Source organism: Oncorhynchus masou, chromosome 32 (assembly GCF_036934945.1).
Source record: "Oncorhynchus masou masou isolate Uvic2021 chromosome 32, UVic_Omas_1.1, whole genome shotgun sequence".
Classification (NCBI taxonomy): domain Eukaryota; kingdom Metazoa; phylum Chordata; class Actinopteri; order Salmoniformes; family Salmonidae; genus Oncorhynchus; species Oncorhynchus masou.
In genome coordinates this window covers 55,452,892-55,476,677 of record NC_088243.1, presented here as the reverse complement: position 1 = coordinate 55,476,677, position 23,786 = coordinate 55,452,892, and the positions used below count along the sequence as shown (strand labels likewise).

Below are 23,786 nucleotides of genomic sequence, written 5' to 3'. Positions count from 1 at the left end.
AAAAAATAGCTTAACCCTTAATCTGCAGTCTTGTTATGGTCATTCATTTTACACTAGTTGTTTTTTTGTGTTGGGTAGATTCCATGTTAAATTAATCTGTTATCCCAGAACTAAAATCTCTAGTCAGATGGTACCATGTATGTTTTAGTGGTCTGTCCTAAAGAGATTAATGTTCAATAAGAGTTAAAAAAACAAAAACACATTTTAGTAGGAAATAGCACTTTATTAATTTTTATCGGTTCACCTATCCCTACATTCATAAAAGTCAAAGCATGCTTCAAAGACATGGTTATAGAGGTTTAAAACATTACATCTATGTTAGTAACTCTAGACAGAAGCTGATCAAATAAGCCCTATGCCAGTCTATGTGTGGAGAGACAGAATAGGGAAATGGGGTGGGGCTAGCCCCCATCAGCTGGATATGATTGGAGGGCCAGGTTAAGGGACTAGGGGTCAAAGTTGACAGGAGTTTGGGTCAGGGTTTGGGGATGGAAAAGTCTGGGTGTTGTGCATGGTTTAAAATGTAACACACATCTTGTATTTATATCTCAAATGCTTTACATCGCTGTGTTGAGTTCAGAAGCAAAAGAAATGCTGTTAATAATGTTCACAGCATTTATACTGTCCAAAGAAAACTATTATCCATGAATCAAAGGTATTTCATTGTGTTGTATCCCATATAATTGACCTTTATCATGATAGAGGAAGAGTGAAATAGTCATTAGAAGTAAAAAAAAAATAAAACATTTTTTTTCGATCTGGCAGTGAGACGAGGAGAGAGCAAGCCAGCTGGTGCCCTGGTGGAGCTGTGGTTTTACTCATCTGCAAAATATAGAGAATAGAATCAACCATATGTACGAAACCATCATGCAATTGATTCAGATGAACAGTACACAGTGTAAAAACAAAACAGTCAGACAACACCTTTTAGTTCCATGTAATCAAGTGTGGTCTATGTATTGTATCCCTCTCTCTCTCTCTGTCTGTTTGTTATTGAGTTTATTTCTCTCCCTCTCTATTTCTGCTTGTCTGTGAAACACGTTACCCTTGAACTCCTTCAGCTGCATCATCCTGGGGAAAGCTGCCATCTGACTGGGGACTGCAGGGAACAAACCGGAGCATGAGACAAAAATAGTCACATCACTACCTATAAGTACATACAACTGCATAGATATACCATGGCAGGTGTAATAGTGAGCAAATGAGCTTTGTTATAGACTGCAGAATGCACTAAAAAGCAATTGCATGGACACAGAGGTCAGTAACGCTTAACGCTGTATAACTGTCTGCTTAGTTCCTACCTCTGTCACAGATGGCTCTGCCACGCATGCTGGTGCCCTGGATGATTTTGCCGTTCTTGTCCACACACCAGCAGAAACCAGTGGCGTGCCAGCACTGCATGGGCAGGTAGTTGCCCTGCTCGTCACACTGAGGGAGGTAGACACCAAGCTTACGGCCTTGGAACGACTTCTCCAGGTTACACTTGGTCTGCAGGCCAGCGGCTGAGGAACAGACAGAAGAGAGGGAAAGATGAAAGAAAAGAGGAGAGAAAAGGTGAGTTTTTATTCAATACTTGGTTCAGGTCGTGGATGAAATAAGAGACAGAGAGACAAGACAGAGGAAGTTGTGCATTCGTAAGGTGGTGTGAAGGTTGGTGGGTGGTGGTGATGGCGGTGGTTTGTGGTAAACTCACCAGGCTGAGGTGTGGTGGGTACAGGGGGCTTCTCCTGGGCCATCTGGAAGAGCAGCCAATTACGTGCCCAAGTCTCAAAACCCTGCAGAAAACACAGTAGGGGGTTAAAGTTCAAATAAGATAGGCCTATGTGTGGGCCATATACTGTATATTCATGGGATATTATAAGGAGAGACATCTAGTAAGCTCTAGTCTAGAGCGCCTGGTTAAATTGTGGTTAACAATTGTGGTTAAACTCTCTCTATAGTTAAAGTAGTAAGAAATGTATGTCATTGTTGTAAAAAAACTGTGAGTGTGCTTCATTAACTATCATCTTAAATCAAAATATTTTATACTACCCTAAATTCCCTATGGTAGACAAAACGTCTTAGTACATTAAACAAACTAATGTTTTCACCACACAAGAATTACAGAAAATACACATCCTTTTTTTTACCTTAGATTGGTTGTGTTAGTATGAAAGTTTATATTTATCACGATCTTAGAAATTCAATTGCTTGTACCAGATACATATCTTTGGTTTGTACTAATCAATTCCAGTATAGAGTGACCAACTGGTAAATATTGGTGCCTGAGAAGTTTATAAGGTACTAATTTACCAGAATACAAGTTACCTGAACACAAGTGTGAATAGTGTCTCTGTAGGGTGTCATTTTTCTGTATCGTCTTCAACATATCACAACTTATTTCAGCATATTGATTATGAATTTGGACATCTAAAACCAATGTTTTGACACTGGGCTATAAATGTAAAATCCATGACAACAGGAAGCAGCAACAGTATAATTTTCAATTTATGCTTTAGGAATATAAATTATTATTTTCACATTATTTTTCAACATGAATCTACTTAATTAGGTCAAACTACTGAATGAGGCAAAAAAAAAAACTTGCTATCATTTATTGGTTTTGATTATATAAGTGAAATCATTGAAATATGTTTGTCCTGCCTATTATAAGTATATGTACTCAGGGTGAGTCCCAAACGGTAAACAGGAGCCTTATGGCCATGGTCAAAAGGAATGCACTAAAGAGAGAATAGGGTGTTATTTGGGGCACACAGATTCAGTCTCACCTTCCACTCGGCCTCCTCCATCTGTCTCTTCAGGCTCTGTAGGTTGGCCAGGAACGTCTCGTTGAACTGGGGCAGCTGGGGGCTCTAATAAATGATTGATCAATCAATCAATCGATTGTCAATATTTGACATTTCTCTGTCCTTTTGTAGAGGTGACTTCAATGCAAAGAGTGGATAAATGAATATATATTTATTAATTTACCTGCAGCAGGTCCTTCACCTGCTTCTCTAGGCTCACAATGGCAGTGGCCTCCAATTTCTGATGGGAGAGCAGAGAGACAAACAGAAAATAAATACTCATCACACTCATATTATAATTTCAAAAGAGCAGGAAGAGGGAGCTTACTCCTAAGGGGGTAGATATACAATGCAATTTCACTGGAGTTAAACACAAGTTGACAGTTGCAAGTGAGTAGTTGCTGCCATCTAATGACCGCTTTTCCTCAGTTCATAGAAGCCTTTAAGAAGACCGCAATGGGGAAACAGGAGTCATACCGTCATGGGAGTCTTTTCTGTCTTGGTGTCCTCATCAGTGAAGTCTATCAGCCGGGGCATGCTGAGCATGGGCATGTGCATCTGGGCAGGGGCTACTGCTTGAGCAAAAGGGGGGGGGTGACAGAGACCAATGAGTGCACACTTCCAATTGGAAGAAAGCTAGCTCCCCCAGAACTTTGAACTTCAGAGGAATAAACCCAGTACCTGTATTCCTCTTTTCTATCAAGTCCCCCCAGTCTCTCTTCCTAAATAAGTATATCAACACTACCTACATCAACACCACTCCTTCCCTCCTTGTTCCTCCATCTCCTCCCTCCCCTTTCCTTCCCCCCTTCCTCCCTTACCTGGAGGTCTGTTTCTCAGCTGCTTGCGCATGTTGTCATTGCTCTTCTCCATGTCGTGGATCTGGCCCCTCTGGTTGAAGACCATGTAGGCAGTGAAGGCCTGGCCGGCCAGGAGGAGACAGGCCAACACTGTGAACCCTGCTATCTTCAACGGGCGGCTGTTAGAAGCCCTACAGAGAGATATAGAGATTACACCTTGACCCCATGGGGACTGGATCAAATGTCATTTTCAAAGTGGTATGAGGATGTGCATAATTGCATCTCTGACATTTTTGGGTTTTCCCTGGTATGTTATGTGAGATCGGTGCACCTCCAAAAAAAAACAACTAATCAAAGCTCTGGTCTAGAGTCAAAAGCTAATCCTAAACCAGCTCTTATGCAACAAAAAAGTACCCACCCCCCTTTTTAGAATGAAAATATGAAACCGTTTTCTGTTCCTCATTCCTGAGCCAATGATTAATGCAGGTTTGTGAGACATCACTAGTTGCCAGGCAGAGGCTTTGACTAGGAAAGAGCGAAAGTATGGGGAAGGCCACTTAATCAGATAGCTCCCATTTTTTAAATAATCCCTCAACAATGACTATAATCAACACGTTGGGAATGTAATAAAAAAAAATACATGAAATCAAATGTCGTGATTGCATGTTCAATATCATTTGTGCATACTTTCAATAATGATGTAAATTCAGAATAGCATAGCCTAACAGTTGTAACCTTAATAAGCATAAAATATTACACCTTTTGAAGGACTTTCCTAGTATTATTTTATATATCCTTTTTAATATTATAATAAAATAATTTGAGTTTATACATACTTCATTTGGACGGTAAAGAAACATTGACCCTATAGGCAAAATGCATGTTTACCGATTTAACTGCAACATCAATAAAACATATTTAATTTCTAATACTTAACAAATGAAATATGTTTTATAGATTTTTCAGTAATTGTGTCTCACCCTCTTGTAGCTGTCATTGGTAGGATCACGTCCTGGCTCCCTGTGCGCTCCAGGAGCGCATCATCATGTTGCTGTTGCACCTCCATTCTCTCCGCGTCCAAGTTCTCTCAAATCAAAACTAGTCTGGACCCGACGAACGCAACGATTTAACAGTGTAGTAAATGAGGAAGGGATCTATTCAGAGAAAGTATCGGGCTGAAATGAATAGAACAATGGTCTAGCCTGGAATTAAAATGGAAAGTCCCGAGTCAATAAAGTGATGGGCAGGTTCAACTACATTGTCGAGTTTATTCTAAGCTGTCATTGGTCAACCTGCCCTGCATCACTTGTTGATGGAGGCAGACAAATCTGAACGGATGAAAGGAAAGTAGTTCAACTTTTCATAGCATTAATAGTTGTTAGAAAATCCCTCAGATGTAACATTTAAAATTAACATCCCATTTGATTGGTTTACGAGGAAACGCTTTTACTCTACAGATCATAATTCATTCTGGAATGGGTGCAACATTTACAACGGATACCCCCGTGTTTATCTAGCCCCGTACCTAAACTGTCCCAGTAATTATATGAGATGTATTTGATAAAACAACGAATAGAAATAATACTTATGGATAGAGGTTTGAACCAGTGCAATATTTTGCTTCTCTTATTTTCAGGAGGTAATAATATACAGATAGAAAAAAAGAACATTTGGCTTTTGTCCTTAATTCTATTCTGAAATGGGATGCAGATACTTTAGAAGCTGCAGTATGGTAATAGGAAAAGGTTAGTATGATATTAAAGTTGACCAGGATGCAAGATGTTTGAATCCCTTCTTCCCAGAGACAACATTGTCATATTATAAAGTTCTATTCTCATTGGATGTCTTGATGGCTATTATCTACTTCTGTAAACGGATCATAGGTCATTCCCTAGTTCTTGATCAGGATTCCCCTTATTCTACAGTGAAGGTTGGGGGATTTTCATTTTAAGGAAGCGGTGATGAGAAGGAGATGCTGTCAAGATAAATCAGATCGTCATGTGAGGACAAGAAAAGTCTCAATACAGTACACGTTTACTCATAGTCAGTTTAGACTCAGTCAGTCTGGAGATGGATATCTGTACTCATCTTCTAACACAGCTTCAAACTGAAACCCAAAAAATGTTAAAATATACTGTGAAACTAACAAGATTATGTTTATAAAATAAGCAGGGGAGAAAATGTGAACACACCAGACCCTAATAGTGAGTTTTCTCATTGTTCATTTCCTCATACTTGCCCCTGTGAGACTGTTCCAATCTCCGTCATCTCTAATGCCAAAACATAATTTGTTTGAGCAGTAATCTGTTTCTCCATTCCAAATGATAGAGTGCTTATCTGAAAACTCAGAGGGGAAAGAAGAGCAAATTGACCAACGAGACAAAAATACAGTGGTGTTTATTTGCAAATTAAAAAGCACCAACAATATCAGTTACAACTGTAAAAATTATTGACGACAATTACACGTCTTTATCGTACAGTCCAGGAAGATTAGTACCATCATTGCTGTTATTATGCGTTATCATGTCAATAATACTTTATATAAAGAAATCGAGGACCTCTGTACACCAGTTGGCTGCGTGAGGAGAGATGAGAAGGGATTGTATGAACAGACAGGAAACAGACGATCTGCTTGGACCTTTAGCAGATGGCACTGTATTATATGACCCATTGTAGTGACATTTCAATATGACCTGGCTGATTCTCTCCCACTTAAATACCTCTCTCATTGCATTGTGAGAGGGGGCTGAAAGAATGTCACCTCGACCACATGCAATAACGTATGTCTACAACATGACATGACATAGTCAGGAAATACATATGCATTGTTATATCGACTGACAACAATTGCAGACAGTAAGAGCAGCTTTTTGATATGGTTGCGGTGGTAAAACCATGTGACCAACCAATTAGGAACTATACCGTACAAACAGTTGAAGTCTGAAGTTTACATATACACTTAGGTTGGAGTCATTAAAACTCGGTTTTCAACCACTCCACAAATTTCTTGTTCAACAAACAATAGTTTTGGCAAGTCGGTTAAGACATCTACTTTGTGCATGACATGTACTTTTTCCAACAATTGTTTACAAACAGATTATTTCACTTATAATTCACTGTATCAATTTTCCAGTGGGTCAGAAGTTTACATACACTAAATTGACTGTGCCTTTAAACAGCTTGGACAATTCCAGCAAATGATGTCATGGCTTTAGAAGCTTCTGATTGACATCATTTAAGTCAATTGGAGGTGTACCTGTGGATGTATTTCAAGGCCTACCTCTTTGCTTGACATCATGGTAAAATACAAAGAAATCAGCCAAGACCTCAGAAAAAAAATGTGTAGACCTCCACAAGTCTGGTTCATCCTTAGGAGCAATTTCCAAATGCCTGAAGGTGCCACATTCATCTGTACAAACTATAAACGCAATGGGACCACGCAGCCATCATAACGCTCAGGAAGGAGACGCGTTCTGTCTCCTAGAGATGAACGTACTTTGAAGTGAAATGTGCAAATCAATCCCAGAACAACAGCAAAGGACCTTGTGAAGATGCTGGAGGAAACAGGTGCAAAACTATATATATCCACAGTAAAACAAGTCCTATATCGACATAACCTGAAAGGCAGCGCAGCAAGGAAGAAGCCACTGCTCAAAAACCGCCATAAAAAAGCCAGACTACAGTTTGCAACTGCACTTGGGGACAAAGATCATACTTTTTGGAGAAATGTCCTCTGGTCTGATGAAACAAAAATAGAACTGTTTGGCCATAATGACCATTGTTATGTTTGGAGGAAAAAGGGCGAGGCTTGCAAGCCGAGGAACACCATCCCAACCGTGAAGCACTGGGGTGGCAGCATCATGTTGTGGGGGTGCTTTGCTGCAGGAGGGACTAGATGGCATCATGAGGAAGGACAATTATGTGGATACATTGAAGCAACATCTCAAGACATCAGTCAGGAAGTTAAAGCTTGGTCGCAAATGGGTTTTCCAAATGGACAATGACCCCAAGCATACTTCCAAAGTTGTGGCAAAATGGCTTAAGGACAACAAAGTCAAGGTATTGGAGTGGCCATCACAAAGCCCTGACCTCAATCCTATAGAACATTTGTGGGCAGAACTGAAAAAGCGTGTGCGAGCAAGGAGGCCTACAAACCTGACACAGTTACACCAGCTCTGTCAGGAAAAATGGGCTGAAATTCACCCAACTTATTGTGGGAAGCTTGTGGAAGGCTACCCGAAACATTTGACTCAAGTTAAACAATTTAAAGGCAATTCTACCAAATACTAATTGAGTGTATATAATCTTCTAAATAAATAAAAGCTGAAATAAATCATTCTCTCTACTATTATTCTGACATTTCGCATTCGTAAAATAAAGTGGTGATCCTAACTGACCTAAAACAGGGCATGTTTACTAGGATTAAATGTCAGGAATTGTGAAAAACTGAGTTTAAATGTATTTGGCTAAGGTGTATGTAAACATCTGACTTCAACTGTATAGGCTCATATTGACTATGTTAGATGTGCATGTTTTATATCCTCCCTGATGCAATGCAGAAATACTATGAACACCTGCTAATAACAAATTAAATAGAACAAAGAGACAAAAATATACACAGCTTTGACGACATCCTCAATAAAAATATTGTTTTGTTTTCTCATTTTCTATCTCCATGAGAGCATTTAAACATAGCTTATGTCCAACTTCACATACAGAAAACCTGTCCCGGTGAGCACAAGACTTTAAAAATACGTCATTTCAACATCTTTTCGACCAGAAATACTTATTTTCAACGTGTTTTGCTCAAAGGGGTTAATGAGAACCTGTGTGAATTTGTAAAGAGTCTTTTTAAGAGATGTACCACTTTGCATATTGTGCTTTTAACATGTGCAGCCTGGCACCCCCTGTGCTGTGCAATCAACTCCATCCGAAAGGGAGAGTAAGCAAAACTTCTTTCTGGTCAATTCTACAATAACGCGTCTCCAAAGTTAAAATAAACAAAAAAAAAGGGGTAAAAAAAATCGTCACAATCTTAAAAAAAGAAGAACTGTCAATAGGCCATGCAATGTACTGGTGCTGATTCTGTCCTGGCACTGGTAAATGCGTTAATGTCTAGTGTCTACAAAGGCCTAGTGAATAAGACTACCAGTCAATACACAACATATCCCCCTTGGTTTTTAGACAGAGACCACAGGCATTTCCAACTAATGCCATTCATTTTTTATTAATTCAAGAGCTAATTGATCTCTACTCATTTGTAATATCTGCCCTATTGTTTCATCATTTAATTTATTCATTCATCTTCCAATTTCTACGATGGCAGTTAGTTGTGTCTTTCAGTATATGGGAGTAGAGTGTTGACTGACACAAGCTCACACTGTTAATTTCCGCCCAGCCTTAAACAACTGGTACTGTACAGGCTAGTCAAGTCTCACTCTTCCTCTTCATCCTCCTCTTCCTCCCAAGAGTAAGGTCTGAGTCCATGTGAGTAAGGCATGGGATAGTCAAAGGAAGAGCGGATAAGGGTTGACCACCCCCGTCTCTATCCCATCCTGTCTGTATCACAGGTAAACCCCCGTAAGAGGTGGTGCAGTCCTGTTGGGGGGTCTCTGTTCCTAGACCGTACCAAGTGAGGGTGGTGGTGCATCATGGGGAGGTGCAACTTGGGGAGTAAGGGGAGAGAACTTAGGCGGCAGGTCATTGTAGACTCACTGCCAACTCATAAATCACAATCCCTTTTCTCCCTTCCTCCATGTCCTTCCCTCTTATGAAAGGCCCCCTGAGAAGGAGGCTCGTGCATCCTAATCTTCACTTTGACAGGTGATCAGAAAACACACCCCTTCTGAACCTTGTCAAGGGTGAGTACTTATCCCTTATGGATTCTTTAAGGGATTAAAATAATCCTCTAAGGGGATAGAATCATACTCCTCCATATGGTATTCTTTCAGGGGGATGGTTGAGCTGTGGTACTGTCCTCAGAGCTGCCCCCCCCCCCCGGAACTTCTACCTGGTATGGATCAGTTGCTCTCGGAGCCAGCTGGGCAGGGGCTGGCCCATTCTGTACAGCAGCTTAGACAGCTCTATGTTGTGATCCCTGTAGTGCTCCCTGAGGAACGACTGGGACTGGAGGAAAGAGAAAGAGAGAACAATAGGAGTGATTTAGAGAGAGATAATATGATAATTACCCCCACAGCCAAGACTCAATCAATAAACACCCCTTATCAGTAACAAGCAGGATAATCGTAAAGGTAGTCTACAAACATGTATCTTAATTAAGCAAATATCAGTGAACAACTTGTATTGGCAAATGAGAACTCTTACCTCAGGGTTCATGTCAGGGTACCTACGCCCCTTGCTCTTCCCCAGACACTTGGTCTTCCCTCCCTCCAGCAGCTGACACCAGAAGCCTTTCTTGGGGTCAAACCTGAAGAAAATCAGAACATTTTGTAAACGTACCTAAACCTACACCTGGGACACTTGGAATCAGTTACTGAAAGAACTTCATAAATGGTTAGGTAGGTTAGCTGCTATGTGTTGCTAAAGATAACTTGAAAACTCACGCTAGGATATTGTGGTAGTTGACGGTGTTGACCAGGCCCAGAAACTTCTGGATCCTGTCCATGACTGAGGCCGGCTCAGTCTTCAGCTGCTGCCCGTCCAGAACCAGGACCTGGCTGGAGTGGTAGTGGTTGAGCCAGCGCTCCATGTGGACGGCGTACCAGCCTGGCACCAGACAGCGGTTCTGGAGCACACGCAGTTTTACCGCGGAATCATGGGTAGCCGTGATGACATCATGGAAGGAGTACTTCAGAGCCACTGGGTCATCATGGGCACGCTGGTGCTGTAAGGGGAAGCAGAGAGAAGAAATGGTGTTGTGTTAATATGGTACCAAGTAATATGGTGCCTGATGAGGTATAACTGACCTAGTAACAAGAGTGGTTATAACTCAGTAATAAGAGCATGACATAGGCCTAACTACTCATACATTACTATAAATTCTAACAGTTATAGGCATTTCTAAGACTTGGTACCAGGATTGGATATTACATGTTAATAAGGAAGAATGGTTATGTCTCATGCATTATAAAGAGTTAAAACCAACCTGGTACCAGGAGTAAGCGCGGTCGGCTGGGTTGATGAGGATGGTGATGATCTTGGCCTTGGGCAGGAGGGTGGCCGCCCGCTCCGCTGCCACCTCGGAGTCAAAGTAGCTGGCACTTTTCTCAAAGTAGTAGTCTGAGCTGGTGTTGGAGGGCAGGGGGAAGTACTCCATGTACCTGTGTGTTCACCAAAAGAGTAAACAGATACACCAACTAAATTATACACTGACAGAAGCACATATTAAGCTCCTGGACTAGAAAGCATGTTCAATGGAAAGTCTCTAGACATTGTCTGGGTCTGCGCAAGCGCCTCTAAGTTGTCATCCACTTTGCGATCACCCTGCTTATTATAATTCTGTCTGTGCAGCTAGAACAGAACACGGCCCATATGCATAAAGCGTCTCAGAGTAGGAGTGCTGATCTAGGATCAGTTTTGCCTTTTAGATCATAAGGAATACCATTACATGGACTGTGGGGACCTGATCTTAGATTAGCACTCCTACTCTGAGATGCTTTATGAACACGGGCCCAGAGCTCTTTCTCGGTGGCAGTCATACCAGTCGATGCCTCTGTGGTAGTTGTGTCCATTGAAGAACTGGATCTCCTCAAAGGTCTCCTTGTTGGGGTAGTTACTGGTCAGGTCAGGGTGCATGCCCAGGAACAGATAGAGGGCTGTAGAACCTATGGAGAGGAGGGAGGGAGGGAGGGAGGGAGGGAGGGAGGGAGAGGGAGGGGGGAGGGGAGGAAGTGGATAGAGAAAGACAGAGGGGGGAGGGGAAGAAGGAGAGAGAGAGAGAGAAGCGAGAGGGAGAATCTATTTTGAGGCATTGACAAATTGACTTTGAAGCACCTTGCCGCAGCCATAACAATTAATCTAATAAATTGTCTCGTTAGTGTCCCATTCCCATTAGTGTCGGTGAGTGTGTGTTCCTCATAAACTTCCTTCTGCTTTCACTCTGGAGGAGAGCGAGTCAGTCGGTCATCTGTGACAGATCAGGTCCTGTTAGTCTGTTCTGTTCTGTACTGAGAGTGTGTAACACTGAAAGAACGACACCTCTTCAGCCCAAAGTCTCGAAAACTCCCTCCTACAGACCAGACCAAAGACGTCTCAACTCAACCTATTTTAAATAATTACATGAGGTAGGGAAATGAAACAGAAACGAGGTGAAACAAAGCAACGTAAGATTGTGGACCGAGAGCCATTGCTGGTGATGCCCACTGGGGGTTGCTGGTGTTCCGTCTCTCTCACCTGTCTTCTGAGGCCCAATGACAAGCAGCTTGGGGAAGCGGTCACACGTTTTCTCCTTTGACCAGATGTCCTTGTGCCTTTTGTCCTCACAGGGATCCTGTAGGACCAGGGTTTATGAAGATCATTAGAAATTCTTACAAGTATCCAGTTGCTTAATGAACCCTGAACAAATCCATCCATACAACATCCCGAGGACATGCGGCTACATATTGGAACTATCAATGGAGATGCCCTTTGAACACAAACACAATTCTTGGCAACAGATTGTGGTGTCCAGGACAAGGGTCCAACCAGGACTCCTGTTAAATAAATTCTACCTAAATGAGACTAACCTGAATAAATTACTCAAGGGAGGATCCATGCAAAATACAAACTAACATGATATTCTTACTTCCCTTGGATGTAGCTGATTTCTCCAAGACTGTTAACATGTTAGGTTGTATTTTGAGTGGAGCACCCCTTTAACATCCCAGTATTAGTTAATGCAGTTCCAGCCACTCTCTCTCTCGCTCTCTCTCCCACAGACTGACCTGCCAGAGTGGGTCTTTCTCGTTAGGGAAGAGGTTATAGTATTTGTGGGCCAGCTGGACGGGAGGCAGGGTCTGTAGCCGCAGATTGGTCCACGTCTGCAGGAAGGCCACCAGGCTTTTGAAGGTGTGAAGGCCCAGCCGGTCGTTACCGTAGTTAGACAGGTGGGTCATGAAAATACTGATCTGGAGGAGGAGAGATGGATGAAGGAAAATGTAGAGAGAAAGACAGAAAGGTTCACTTCAATCCTCTCTGATAGTCTGAGTAGCGATTGAATGTATAGAGAGAATGAAAGAGTGTGTGTGGTGTGTGAGCATGCGTTTGTGTGTGTGCGCGTTAACTCACCGGGTTGAGTAGGACAGTGAGGAACAGCTCTCCTCCGTTGATGAGTTTGTCCAGCTCGTTGGGTCCGCCTGGGTACTCCTTATAGAATATGGTGTGAGTGAACAGACCACACGTCTGTCTGGGCAAGACCTGCAAACAAACACACACACACACACGCACACACACCCCACAGCCCCACTGGTCTAGTCAATGCAAAACATATTAGGCAATATCACCACTTTTGTTCAATAATCTTCATATTATACTTCTCGTTTGGGGAAAGCAAACCTCATTCGCTCTGAGTCTATATGGAAATTCATTCAAATACACACGCAGTGAGAGAGAGTGTCTGGGGATCTGAATATCAATCATCTAATGTATTGTATGAGCAGAGCAGAGAAGACTGGACCACTCAGAGCTGTATCTCAAGGGCAGACAAAAATAGAGAGATACAGAGCGCAGGGGAGGAAAACTACTGGCAACACCACACACTGTAGACACTAGACTACTGGATTTATTTTAGAATGTATTTCGAAGAAGATTTAAGTTATGTTTTGGTGATTTATTTATGTGTTATTAAGCCAGTGTTACGGTCATCGCCATGGATGGTGTTGCTATATTGTTAAAGGTGTATCCAGGAGGTAGTGTTTGGGGGCCAGCCAAGTGGTTGGCGTGGCTACGGTCCAGTATCACCACCTGCTGTAGAGGGATCCTCAAAACACACTTACTGACCCAACGGGAAGGCCTAATGAGACTGTCCATTCCAAGGCCACTGTTGCCACGGTGATATAAATAAAATCCTACTGCTGTTATATCAACCACTCATGGGAGGACAGAGACAAGTGGGGGGGGGGAGAGATAGAAAGATGTTGATGGAGGTAGGAACAGAGATAAGTGGAGGAGAGATGCAAACACATAAGAGGTAGAGGCAAGAAAGAGTAAAGAGGAGAATAAGGGAGAGAGAGAGTGCAACCGTCGGCAACCGTCGATGACTCACGCTGATACCGCTGTGTATGAATCCCCGTCTGAAACGGGCAGGTTTGAGGTGGGGGTACTCCTCCGTGCTGGTCACCCTGATGCCCCACACCTTCTTCCAGGCATCGTACAGCTGCAGGTGAACTGGGTACACACCCGAGTGGTGGGGGGCTACCGCATAGCCCATGTTAGTGGGGATACCGTGCTCCTAGAGATGGAGAGAGGGAGGGGGAGATGGAGGGGTGTGAAGAAGAAAGGACAGAGCGAGAGAGAGAGAGTGAGAGAGAGAGAGGAATATAAGGTAGGTAGGGAGAAAGAAGGAAGGAATAACAATTCAAATCACAGTGGTACTAGCTGTGTTGAGCTAAAGTTTGAATTTCTCATTTGGAGCAACATAGTGAGGTGGGCTAATTGCTGGCATCCCACTGCTAGCCTCCAGACAGACATAGACTCACCATAGCGAACCTCTTGTTGAGAAGCATCTGTTCGGCGAGGACTGACTGGTTGTGGAAAAGGTGGGGCTGCATGTGGCTCCACATGTGGGGGAACCACCAGAACTCATTGACGTAGGAGAGGAGCAGGTCATCCCCTAGGTCCTCCTCATCTGACCCTGGACACGAAGGGAGGATGGAGGAGGGAGAAGAGGAGGATAGGAGGTGAGAAGAGGAATAGTGGAAGAAGGGGAGGACAGTGGAGCACAGAGAGAATATGAAACATGAAAAGGGCAAAGAAAGGAGGTTGTCAGGGAATGGACAAGGTTGAGATAGAAGGTGAGGAAGATAATCACAGAGAGAGGAGGACAAGAGATTTCTGGTGATAAACCAAGGAGTACTGGAGTATAAACTGTGATGCTATCAGCTTCAGTACACAGATCTTGTACTGCATGAGTGGGATGCTGTGTTCTCCGGTCTTACCTGCATGGAAGAACTTCCCTGAGAAGCCCAGGTTGAAGGTGAAGTTGGGAACGTTGTTACGCAGCGCTCTCTGGGTCTCCAACAGGGCCTGACTCAGAGAGGAGAGGGAAGGTGAGCAGGGCAATACACACCCGCATGTAAGCACACGCAGTCACACACACAGCTGAATTTGTCAATCTGCAACTCCCTCCCTGTACACACCCTCATCCACCCCCGGGTGCATTTTTCCTGTACTCTTTTCTCTCCTCCTTTCTCTCTCTCCTCTGATGTGAGTGTTTGTTTCATTTGATCTCCGTAATATATATGAATCCACTCACATCTCCCTCTTTCTCCCCGTCTCCCTGTGTCTCTCCTGCCTTGTCAGGAGAGACAGTGTGATTTATTCTTCACACCCCACTGTTCGGATTCCAAGAGAGGAAGGAAGCCTTGATATACTTCTCTACCCTAGCTCATGTGAGGAAGCAGCCCTACTCTGATGGGACACACACAGAAAGATACAGATAACTGAAAAGGTTCTGCTATTCTGTATGTATTGAAATATTCATGACTATGGTTCTTAAGAGAGAGTGTGTGTGTGTATGTGTGTGTGTGTGTGTCTCTATCGTAACGCTGTAGCCTGTCAACTCTATTTGTTTATTTGGATCCCCGTTAGCTTTTGCAGAAGCAGCAGCTACTCTTCCTGGGGTCCACAAAAAACACAAAACATGACAAGTAACAAAACACTGATAGACGAGGACAGTCACACAAATTTAAAATACAACGATATACAAACAATCATTAAAAAAAATAAAATGGTGTGTGTAAAGGCGTTCGCATGCTTCCCAGCCGGAACAGTTTGGAAGAGTTGGTGTAAACAGTTCCAGTCAAAAGTTTGGACACCTACTTATTCCAGGATTTTTCTTCGTTTATACTATTTTCTACATTGTAGGACAATCACGAAGACCTCAAAACTATGAAATAACACATATGGAATCATTAGAAATGACGGCCTTGCACACTCTTGGCATTTTCTCAACCAGCTTCATGTCAATTAACAGGTGTGCCTTGTTAATAGTTCATTTGTGGAATTACTTTCCTTCTTAATGCATTTGAGCCAATCAGTTGTGTTGTGACAAGGTAGGGGTGGTAATAGAGAAGATACCCCATAAGTTCATATTATGGCAAGAACAGCTCAAATAAGCAAAGAGAAGCGACAGTCCATCATTACTTTAAGACATGAAGGTGAGTCAAAATGGAAAATGTCAAGAACTTGGAATGTTTCTTCAACTGTGGTCGCTAAAATCATCAAGAGCTGTGATGAAACTGTCTCTCATGAGGACCGCCACAGGAAAGGAAGACCCAGGGTTACCTCTGCTGCAGAGGATAAGTTCATTAGAGTTACCAGCCTCAGAAATTGCAGCCCAAATAAATGCTTCACAGAGTTCAAGTAACAGACACATCTCAACATAATCTGTTCAGAGGAGACTGCGTGAATCAGGCCTTCATTGTCAAATTTCAGCAAAGAAACAACTACTAAAGGACACCAATAAGAAAGAAAAAAAGAAAGAAAGAAAGAAAGAAAGAAAGAAAGAAAGAAAGAAAGAAGAGACTTGCTTGGGCCAAGAAACATGAGACCGGTGGAAATCTGTCCTTTGGTCTGATGAGTCCAAATTTTAGATGTTTGGTTCCAACCCCGGTGTCTTTGTGAGACGCAGAGTAGGTGAACGCATGATCTCCGCATGTGTGGTTCCCATCGTGAAGCATGGAAAGGGAGGTGTGATGGTGCTTTGCTGGTGACACTGTCAGTGATTTATTTACAACTCAAGGCACACTTAACCAGAATGGCTACCACAGCATTCTGCACCTATACGCCATCCCATCTGGCTTGCGCTTAGTGGGACTATCATTTGTTTTTCATCAGGACAACGACCCAACACACCTCCAAGCTGTGTAAAGGCTATTTGACCAATAAGGAGAGTGATGAAGTGCTGCATCAGATGACCTGACCTCCACAATCACATTACCTCAATCCATTTGAGATGGTTTGCGATCAGTTGGACCGTAGAATGAAGGAAAAGTAGCCAACAAGTGCTCAGCATATGTGGGAACTCCTTCAAAACTGCTGGAAAAGCATTCCAGGTGAAGCTGGTTGAGAGAATGCCAAGAGTCTGAAAAGCTGTCATCAAGGTGCGGCAGGGTAGCGTAGTGGTTAGAGCATTGGACTAGTAACCGGAAGGTTGCGAGTTCAAACCCCCGAGCTGACAAAGTACAAATCTGTCGTTCTGCCCCTGAACAGGCAGTTAACCCACTGTTCCCAGGCCGTCATTGAAAATAAGAATGTGTTCTTTACTGACTTGCCTGGTTAAATAAAGGTAAAATTAAAAAAGGTAAAGGTGGCTACTTTGAAGAATCTCAAATATAAATACATCTGATTTGTGTAACACGTTTTTGGTTACTACATGATTCCATATATGTTATTTTATAGTTTTGATGTCTTCACTATTGTTCTACAATGTAGAAAATTACAAAAAACCCTTGAATGAGTAGGCTTTGTCCAAACTTTTGACTGGTACTGTATATTATGACAACATTGTGTGATGTTTTTCGTTCGTATTGGGCTTCGGTGACAATTTTTCAGCTGTTCGGGCACACATCTTTTCTGGAGGCAAGTCAAAGTTCAGAGCCAAAGTCTATGCCTCTTCATCGGTGATTGGTCAACAGTACAGATTAATCAATAATGTCATTTTCGTGCATTTTTTTCCATTGAGAAATACACTATATATACAAAAGTATGTGGACACCCCTTCAAATTAGTGGATTTGGCTATTTCAGCCACACACGTTGCTAACAGGTTTATAAAATCGAGCACACAACCATGCAATCTCCATAGACAATAGACTCCATAGACTTTCAACGTGACACCGTCATAGGATGCCACCTTTCCAACAAGTCAGTTCATCAAATTTCTGCCCTGCTAAAGCTGCCCCAGTCAACTGTAAGTGCTGTTATTGTGAAATTGAAAAGTCTAGGGTGCAACAACAACTCAGCCGCGAAGTGGTAGGTCACACAAGCTCACAGAACGAGGCCTCTGAGTGCTGAAGAGCGTAGAAATCATCTGTCCCCGGTTACAACAATCACTACCGAGTTCCAAACGGCCTCTGGAAGTAACGTCAGCACAAGAACTGTTCGTCTGGAGCTTTATTTCCATGGCTGAGCGTCCCGCCTCAATACTATGATCACCATGCGCAATGCCAAGTGTCGGCTGGAGTGGTGTAAAGCTCATCGCCATTGGACTCTGGAGCAGTGTAAACGCGTTCTCTGGAATGATGAATCTCACTTCACCATCTGGCAGTCCGACAGACAAATCTGGGTTTGGCGGATGCTAAGAGAATGCTTCCTGCCCGAATGCATGATTTTGGAATGAGATGTTTGACGAGCAGGTGTCCACATACTTTTGGGGTACTTGTAGTGTACTACAAAATTGCGCGACTAAGATGTGCTCCGCAGAGTTATCTTAGATTAATATTCATTCGGACTATTTTGAGGAAGTTTATACTAACTACAGCAGGGGTGTCAAAGTCAAATGGACGGAGGGCCAAATAAAAAATTTAGCTACAAGCCGAGGGCCGGACTGTTCGAATGTTCATTGAAAAATTTTTAAATGACGCATATAGTCTAGTGAACCTAATTGAACCTACTGAAAACCTAACAAATATATTCCAATATGATCAGATAAATAAAGCAATATTTTCTTATGGCTCTGTCAGTAATCTTTAATTTTCAACAGACACAAAAGACAAATTTCCTTTATATAAAAATCCCCATAACATGAACATTAAATGAAAGAAACCGGTATTCAAGGCACCATCAGTAGCCTATATTTTCTATTTTAGCAAAAGTGGGCTAAATTTACTTCAAAGAAAAAAACAATAATAGCAATTTTCTATCATCCACTCAACTGAAATATTTTTAAAATATAATTGGATTGAAATACAATAAAATAAAGTGCAAAAATCTATTAATCAAAAACAACACTTTGTTTAAGGAGAAGTAACATGCAGTGAAAACAAATATTAAACTTTAACTTTTAAACTTGAACTGAGTAAAAACTCTAAATATGTGATTGCACAGTAATGTTCACTTGTTTGAGGTTGAGGGTGATACTTGGTGGTGTCCCATCTTTTCCACAAGTTCATCAATGTTCGGGTAAGGCTCTGAGCTGAGGAAATCCTCAGAATTGAGTGGAGGTGTTCAGCAGTAAGTCGACTTCTGTGTGATGTTTTGTTCAGGTTCATCAAAGAAAAAAGTTGTTCACACAGGTATGTGCTGCCAAACATAGACAACGTTTGAGCAGCCTGGATGCGCAGCTGGGGCATTGTGTCGGGGAGGAAACGGGCGAACTCCGCAGCACCCACTGCCGCATATTTTGCCCTCAGTGCATCATTGCATTGGAGGTCAATCAACTCCATTTGGAGGTTTGGTGGTGAGCTTTCCACGTCAACAGCAAATGGGTTACCGAGCAGTTCCAACCTGCTTTTTTGTGCTTCAAAGTCAGCAAATCGGCGTCGAAAGTCAGCGGCAAGCATACCTATTTTATCAGCCAACTGTGCGCTCGGGAACGCACTGGTAGAGAGCTTCTCTTTCATGGTCTGGCAGCTGGGAAAGTGGCTCAAATTTTCTTTCCGCATCTGCGTCTCCCACAGAGTCAGTTTGGTTTTAAATGCCTTCACTGTACTGTACATATCAGAGATGACATGATCCCGACCCTGCAGCTGCAAGTTCATTGCATTCAGATGACTCGTAATGTCACACAGAAAAGCCATTTCACACAGAAACATTTCGTCTCGGAGTTGTGTTGTGTCTTTCCCTTTGCTGTCCAAGAACAGACAAATCTCCTCACGAAGCTCGAAACATCTTTGAAGCACCTTTCCCTGGCTTAGCCATCGCACCTCTGTGTGATAAGGCAAATCACCATGCTCCGTTTCTAACTCCGTCAGAAATGCCTTGAACTGGCGGTGATTCAAACCTTTGGCTCTGATAAAGTTAACTGTGCGCGTGATGATGCTCATTACATGCTCCATTTTCAAGGCTTTACCGCACAACGCTTCCTGGTGTATGATACAATGATAAGCTGTCAGCTCACCTGTCGCGTTTTCCTCTTGCATCTTTTCCCGTATCTTCGCCACCAGTCCGCTCCTGTGTCCACACATCGCAGGTGCTCCGTCGGTTGTCAAACCCACGAGTTTTTCCCAAGGCAGCTCCATCTCATTTACACATCTTGACACCTCTTCATACAAATCATGCCCCGTAGTTGTGCCATGCATAGGACGTAAAGCCAAAAACTCCTCTGTCACGCTTAGGCTGGAGTCCACTCCGCGGATGAAAATTGACAACTGGGCAATGTCAGAAATGTCGGTGCTCTCATCCACAGCCAAGGAATATGCAATGAAATCTTTTCCCTTTTTCACAAGCTGCTCTTTTAGATTGATGGACAACTGGTCTACTCTCTCGGCAATGGTGTTTCTGCTCAGACTCACATTTAAAAAGAGTTGCCTTTTTTCTGGGCAAACTTCGTCACAAACTTTAATCATGCAGTTTTTGATGAAATCCCCCTCCGTAAATGGCCGGGCTGATTTAGCGATCTCTTCTGCCAAAATAAAACTGGCCTTGACAGCAGCCTGGCCTTGTGATTTGGCTTTTTTGAACAGAGCCTGTCGAGATTTGAGGCCTCGTTTTAATTCCTCTGCCTTTTGTAGCCTTTGTTCCATGTCCATATTCTTGTTTTTGTCCGCGTGTTTCGTTTCATAATGTCGTCTCAGAATATACTCTTTCAGTACCGCCACACTTTCTCCACACAGAAGACACACAGGTTTTCCAGCTACCTCCGTGAACATATACTCCGACTCCCACCTTGTTTGAAACCCCGGTTCTCAGTGTCCACCTTCCGTTTTGCCATTTTTGATGGGTATCTGAAAGTTAATTTTACTGTGATGCTGACGACTGCTGTGCCAATAAATATTGAAATGAAGCAGCCTACTGCTCGGTGCGTCACCGTTGCATTGTGGGAAATGTAGTATTGGTGCGTGTAAAAGATCTGCGGGCTGCCGGCTTGCTGCGGTCTGCGGGCCGGTTCTAATAATAAATCAAGATCATCCCAGGGGCCGTAAAAAACCTTCTCGCGGGCCGGATGTGGCCCGCGGGCCTTGACTCTGACATATGTGAACTACAGCATTTCAAAATGGACAAACCGTACAATTGCTGCTTTTTTCTCGTTTTTCCAAGTGAAGGTCTTTTAAGGGAGTATGCAAGTACACTCATTCCGGTTGGCTCGCAAAGTGTGGCTAGGCGCCAGCATGCCGACGCCCTTAGTGTGTGTGCATGTGTGTTTGTGTCGCCTCACGAGAGAGATGTTGATCTTGATGAGATGTTGTTTAATAATTTTTTTTAAGGTGAATTGAAAGTTTGCTTGAGTAATTGAAGATGGAAGGGAGTTCCATACGATCATGGCTCTGTATAATACTGTGCGTTGCCGTGAATTTGTTTTGGACATGGGGTCTGTGAAGAGACCCCTGGTGGCAGGTCTTGTGCAGTATGTATGGGTGTCGGAGCTGAATGTTATTTGATTATGCAGACAATCTGGAATTTTCATGCTGACCACACCGCTTGCGTCGCGTGCTCGAGTGTTGCAAAATAAATGTACACATACATGTTATTCAATCATTGCACCCGCACTGCTCAATCGAGGCTGCATAGCCAGGCACTAAAATAGAACTTGGTTCTATTTGTGACGCTTCAGGTGCTGCAAATCCCGCCTCTCCCATCTCCTCATTCGTTTTTAGGAGCATATATCCACGTGCCATCTCCTCATTGGTTTTTAGGAGCCTATACCCACGTGGGTGACTGAAAGATGAATTGAGGTCCACACTCCAGTCCAGTTGGTGGTGGTAATGCACCTTAAAGTTGGTTGCCAACCGCCATATAAAGTCAAAAGAAGAATCCTGAAGGAGGAGAGATTACTTGAAACAAACTTGTTTTCCCCTTTTTTCTGTGGATTAATTATATAGGACCTTGTACAGTTCAGGTAAAATAACAACCCAATGTTTATATCCTGGGACAAATTAGCTAGCAACAGCAAGCTAGCTAGCTAAATTGCTATAAATGTTTGCTTATCGACCTGTCCCCAAATTCATATCGTTGGTTCAGAGTTCGTTTTGATATTTCAACCTGCGTTTCTTGATCGCGTCTGGTGTGGGGGGACAAAATCAACATGTGCGCGAATAGCGGGCGGACATGTGCGAGTGGTCTGGTCAGCATGTAACGCTTCTCGTAAAAAAACTAGAGAAACAGTTAATCTCTCACCAATCCTCAACCAGGAAAGACTGGCACGCATGTTGTTGATGTTTGTTCTGTATGTGCAGTTAAGGGCAAGGCGTGCTGCTCTGTCTTGAGCAAGCTGCAGCTTTGTTAGGTCTTTCTTCGCTGCACTTGGCCATATTACCGAACAGTAATCAAGAAGACCAGAGCCTGAACAACTAGCATAGTTGATTTGTGCCATTTGTGTGTTTTGATACTGACTGTAGCTCCTTATTTAGAATTCCAATGAGCTCACTGGCTTTGGGTGCCGACATGTGGAATCATCAGCATACATAGTCATTCCAGCTCTGTGTAAGACCTGTGGCAAATCATTTGTAAAAACCGAGAAGAGTAAACGGCTGAAGGCAACTGCCCTGAGGGACAATGCCCTGTCACTGATGTTAGAAAAGCTTCCATTGAAGAACACTATTTATCGATTGGATAAATAACATCAAAGGCTGCACTGAAATCTAACAACACAATTCCATCGATCATGCTATTATCTGTTTATTTTAACCTAATTATATGTCATCTGCGTCAGCATACTGAGAAGTTTAATATGATACTAGGAATGGCACGATGCCTTTCATGTCCTGTACCAGCCCACCTGCCTAGCTAATAATGCTTCATTACAAACATATTATGCAACACAATTACAAGGTCTCAGAGACCAAAACATTGGAAATTGACATTTTCTATTTTCCAAGTATGTATCACCTTGACATCCTTCACCTTCATCCGGGTCCCCTCCTTCCCCACAAATATGTCATCTATATCGACCAGTAGGTGTCGTTCCAAGGAGAGAGACAGCCTCTTCCCCGACAGGAAGCCCACCGCGTCCACAAACACCAGCTTGTGCAGCCAGAAGTTGAGGTTGTTCCCAAACAGAACCCTCTGGATGCCGTCGTGGAGACCCAGGTCCTGCACAACGGAGGGGAGCAGCGTGGCCGTCGTACCGAGCGAGGGGACACTCTCGGCGGACTGGGTCTTGGTCAGGAGCACGGGCTCGTAGGTGGAGTGGTTGGACTGGAAGACGGTCCAGTCGTCCCCGGGCAGGGGGCCGGGGAGGGGCTGGCCGGAGCGTGTGATGAAGAGGAGGGGGGACTTGGGATTGACCGTGCAGTCCTTCAGGCCCAGGTTGGAATGGAGGAAGAGGGGGAATCCTTTGAGCTGGGCACTCAGCAGGCTGTTCTCATTGGCCTACAGGAGGGAAATCAATGACAACATCAAGAGGGGACAGCATTACAACTTCAGGTCCATTCCAGTCAATTCTATTCAGAACGTTGCAGATAGAAATCTGTTGTATTGCACTGAATAGGCAAAACTTCCAATCATGTGGCATAGAATCTTTTTAGCTCTCTCTCACCCTTCCTCATGTGGGCGTCTGAGAAAACGCAATGTTATTATATTGTCTAGTTAAATAAAGGTTCAATTAAAAAACACAAAAGAAAACCAATTACGTTCACACTCACCTACACACACTAAAGATGTGCTCACACAAAACAAAAAAATATTACAGCAACTTTCGCTCAATGCTTGCTGAGATATTTAACACACATTCCTGTTCAACATTGATGATGGAGCTGACTATCTCTTCAGATGAGATTTCATTTGAGATGAACTCTCATTCTCTCCCCGATAGCATTCCATGTGACTACCCCATGAAGATGGTTGAGAGAAAGCCAAGAGTGTGAAAAGCTATCATCAAGGCAAAGGGTGGCTACTTTGAAATATAAAATATATTTTGATTTGTTTAACACTTTTGGTTACTACAC

General features: G+C 43.0%; 2 protein-coding genes across 4 annotated transcripts in view; both read right to left on the bottom strand.

The window, feature by feature from the left end:
• Positions 1-202: 202 nt before the first annotated feature.
• Positions 203-4,794, bottom strand: cd74a (CD74 molecule, major histocompatibility complex, class II invariant chain a). 2 transcript variants are annotated; one of them, XM_064954410.1, is made up of 9 exons: positions 4,567-4,794; positions 3,608-3,777; positions 3,264-3,361; positions 2,971-3,027; positions 2,769-2,852; positions 1,694-1,775; positions 1,302-1,502; positions 1,046-1,099; positions 203-822 (listed from the first exon to the last, which is right to left on the bottom strand). In XM_064954410.1, exons 1-9 carry the CDS (start codon positions 4,650-4,652, stop codon positions 815-817), a joined length of 840 nt encoding a protein of 279 aa, XP_064810482.1. In that variant the 5' UTR covers positions 4,653-4,794; the 3' UTR covers positions 203-814. The 2 variants fall into 2 exon arrangements, with proteins under 2 accessions (XP_064810482.1, XP_064810483.1); XM_064954411.1 differs by having other exon boundaries at positions 3,264-3,358; positions 4,567-4,793.
• Positions 4,795-5,966: 1,172 nt separating this feature from the next.
• The window catches only part of LOC135526231 (bifunctional heparan sulfate N-deacetylase/N-sulfotransferase 1-like), a 90,898-nt gene continuing 73,078 nt past the window's right edge, over positions 5,967-23,786 (bottom strand). The window contains exons 3-14 of one of the 2 annotated variants that reach the window (XM_064954408.1): positions 22,729-23,211; positions 14,680-14,767; positions 14,221-14,375; positions 13,788-13,973; positions 12,812-12,940; positions 12,469-12,651; positions 11,939-12,035; positions 11,247-11,370; positions 10,692-10,866; positions 10,150-10,430; positions 9,911-10,013; positions 5,967-9,712 (exon numbers count right to left, since the gene is read on the bottom strand). In XM_064954408.1, the coding sequence (XP_064810480.1) occupies positions 9,593-9,712; positions 9,911-10,013; positions 10,150-10,430; positions 10,692-10,866; positions 11,247-11,370; positions 11,939-12,035; positions 12,469-12,651; positions 12,812-12,940; positions 13,788-13,973; positions 14,221-14,375; positions 14,680-14,767; positions 22,729-23,211 (2,124 nt within the window). In that variant the 3' untranslated portion in view covers positions 5,967-9,592. The remainder of the gene's footprint in view (positions 9,713-9,910; positions 10,014-10,149; positions 10,431-10,691; positions 10,867-11,246; positions 11,371-11,938; positions 12,036-12,468; positions 12,652-12,811; positions 12,941-13,787; positions 13,974-14,220; positions 14,376-14,679; positions 14,768-22,728; positions 23,212-23,786) is intronic. The other variant, XM_064954409.1, reaches the window with a different exon arrangement.

What these genes read in the sequence shown, in the direction of transcription:
- cd74a (XM_064954410.1), bottom strand. Translation starts at nt 4,652, where the DNA reads ATGGAGGTGCAACAGCAACATGATGATGCGCTCCTGGAGCGCACAGGG. An exon ending in AGGTGAAGGACCTGCTGCAG is followed by an intron (nt 2,853 to 2,970) that starts GTAAATTAATAA and finishes ATCATTTATTAG; the next exon opens with AGCCCCCAGCTGCCCCAGTT. An exon ending in ACCCACCACACCTCAGCCTG is followed by an intron (nt 1,503 to 1,693) that starts GTGAGTTTACCA and finishes TCTGTTCCTCAG; the next exon opens with CCGCTGGCCTGCAGACCAAG.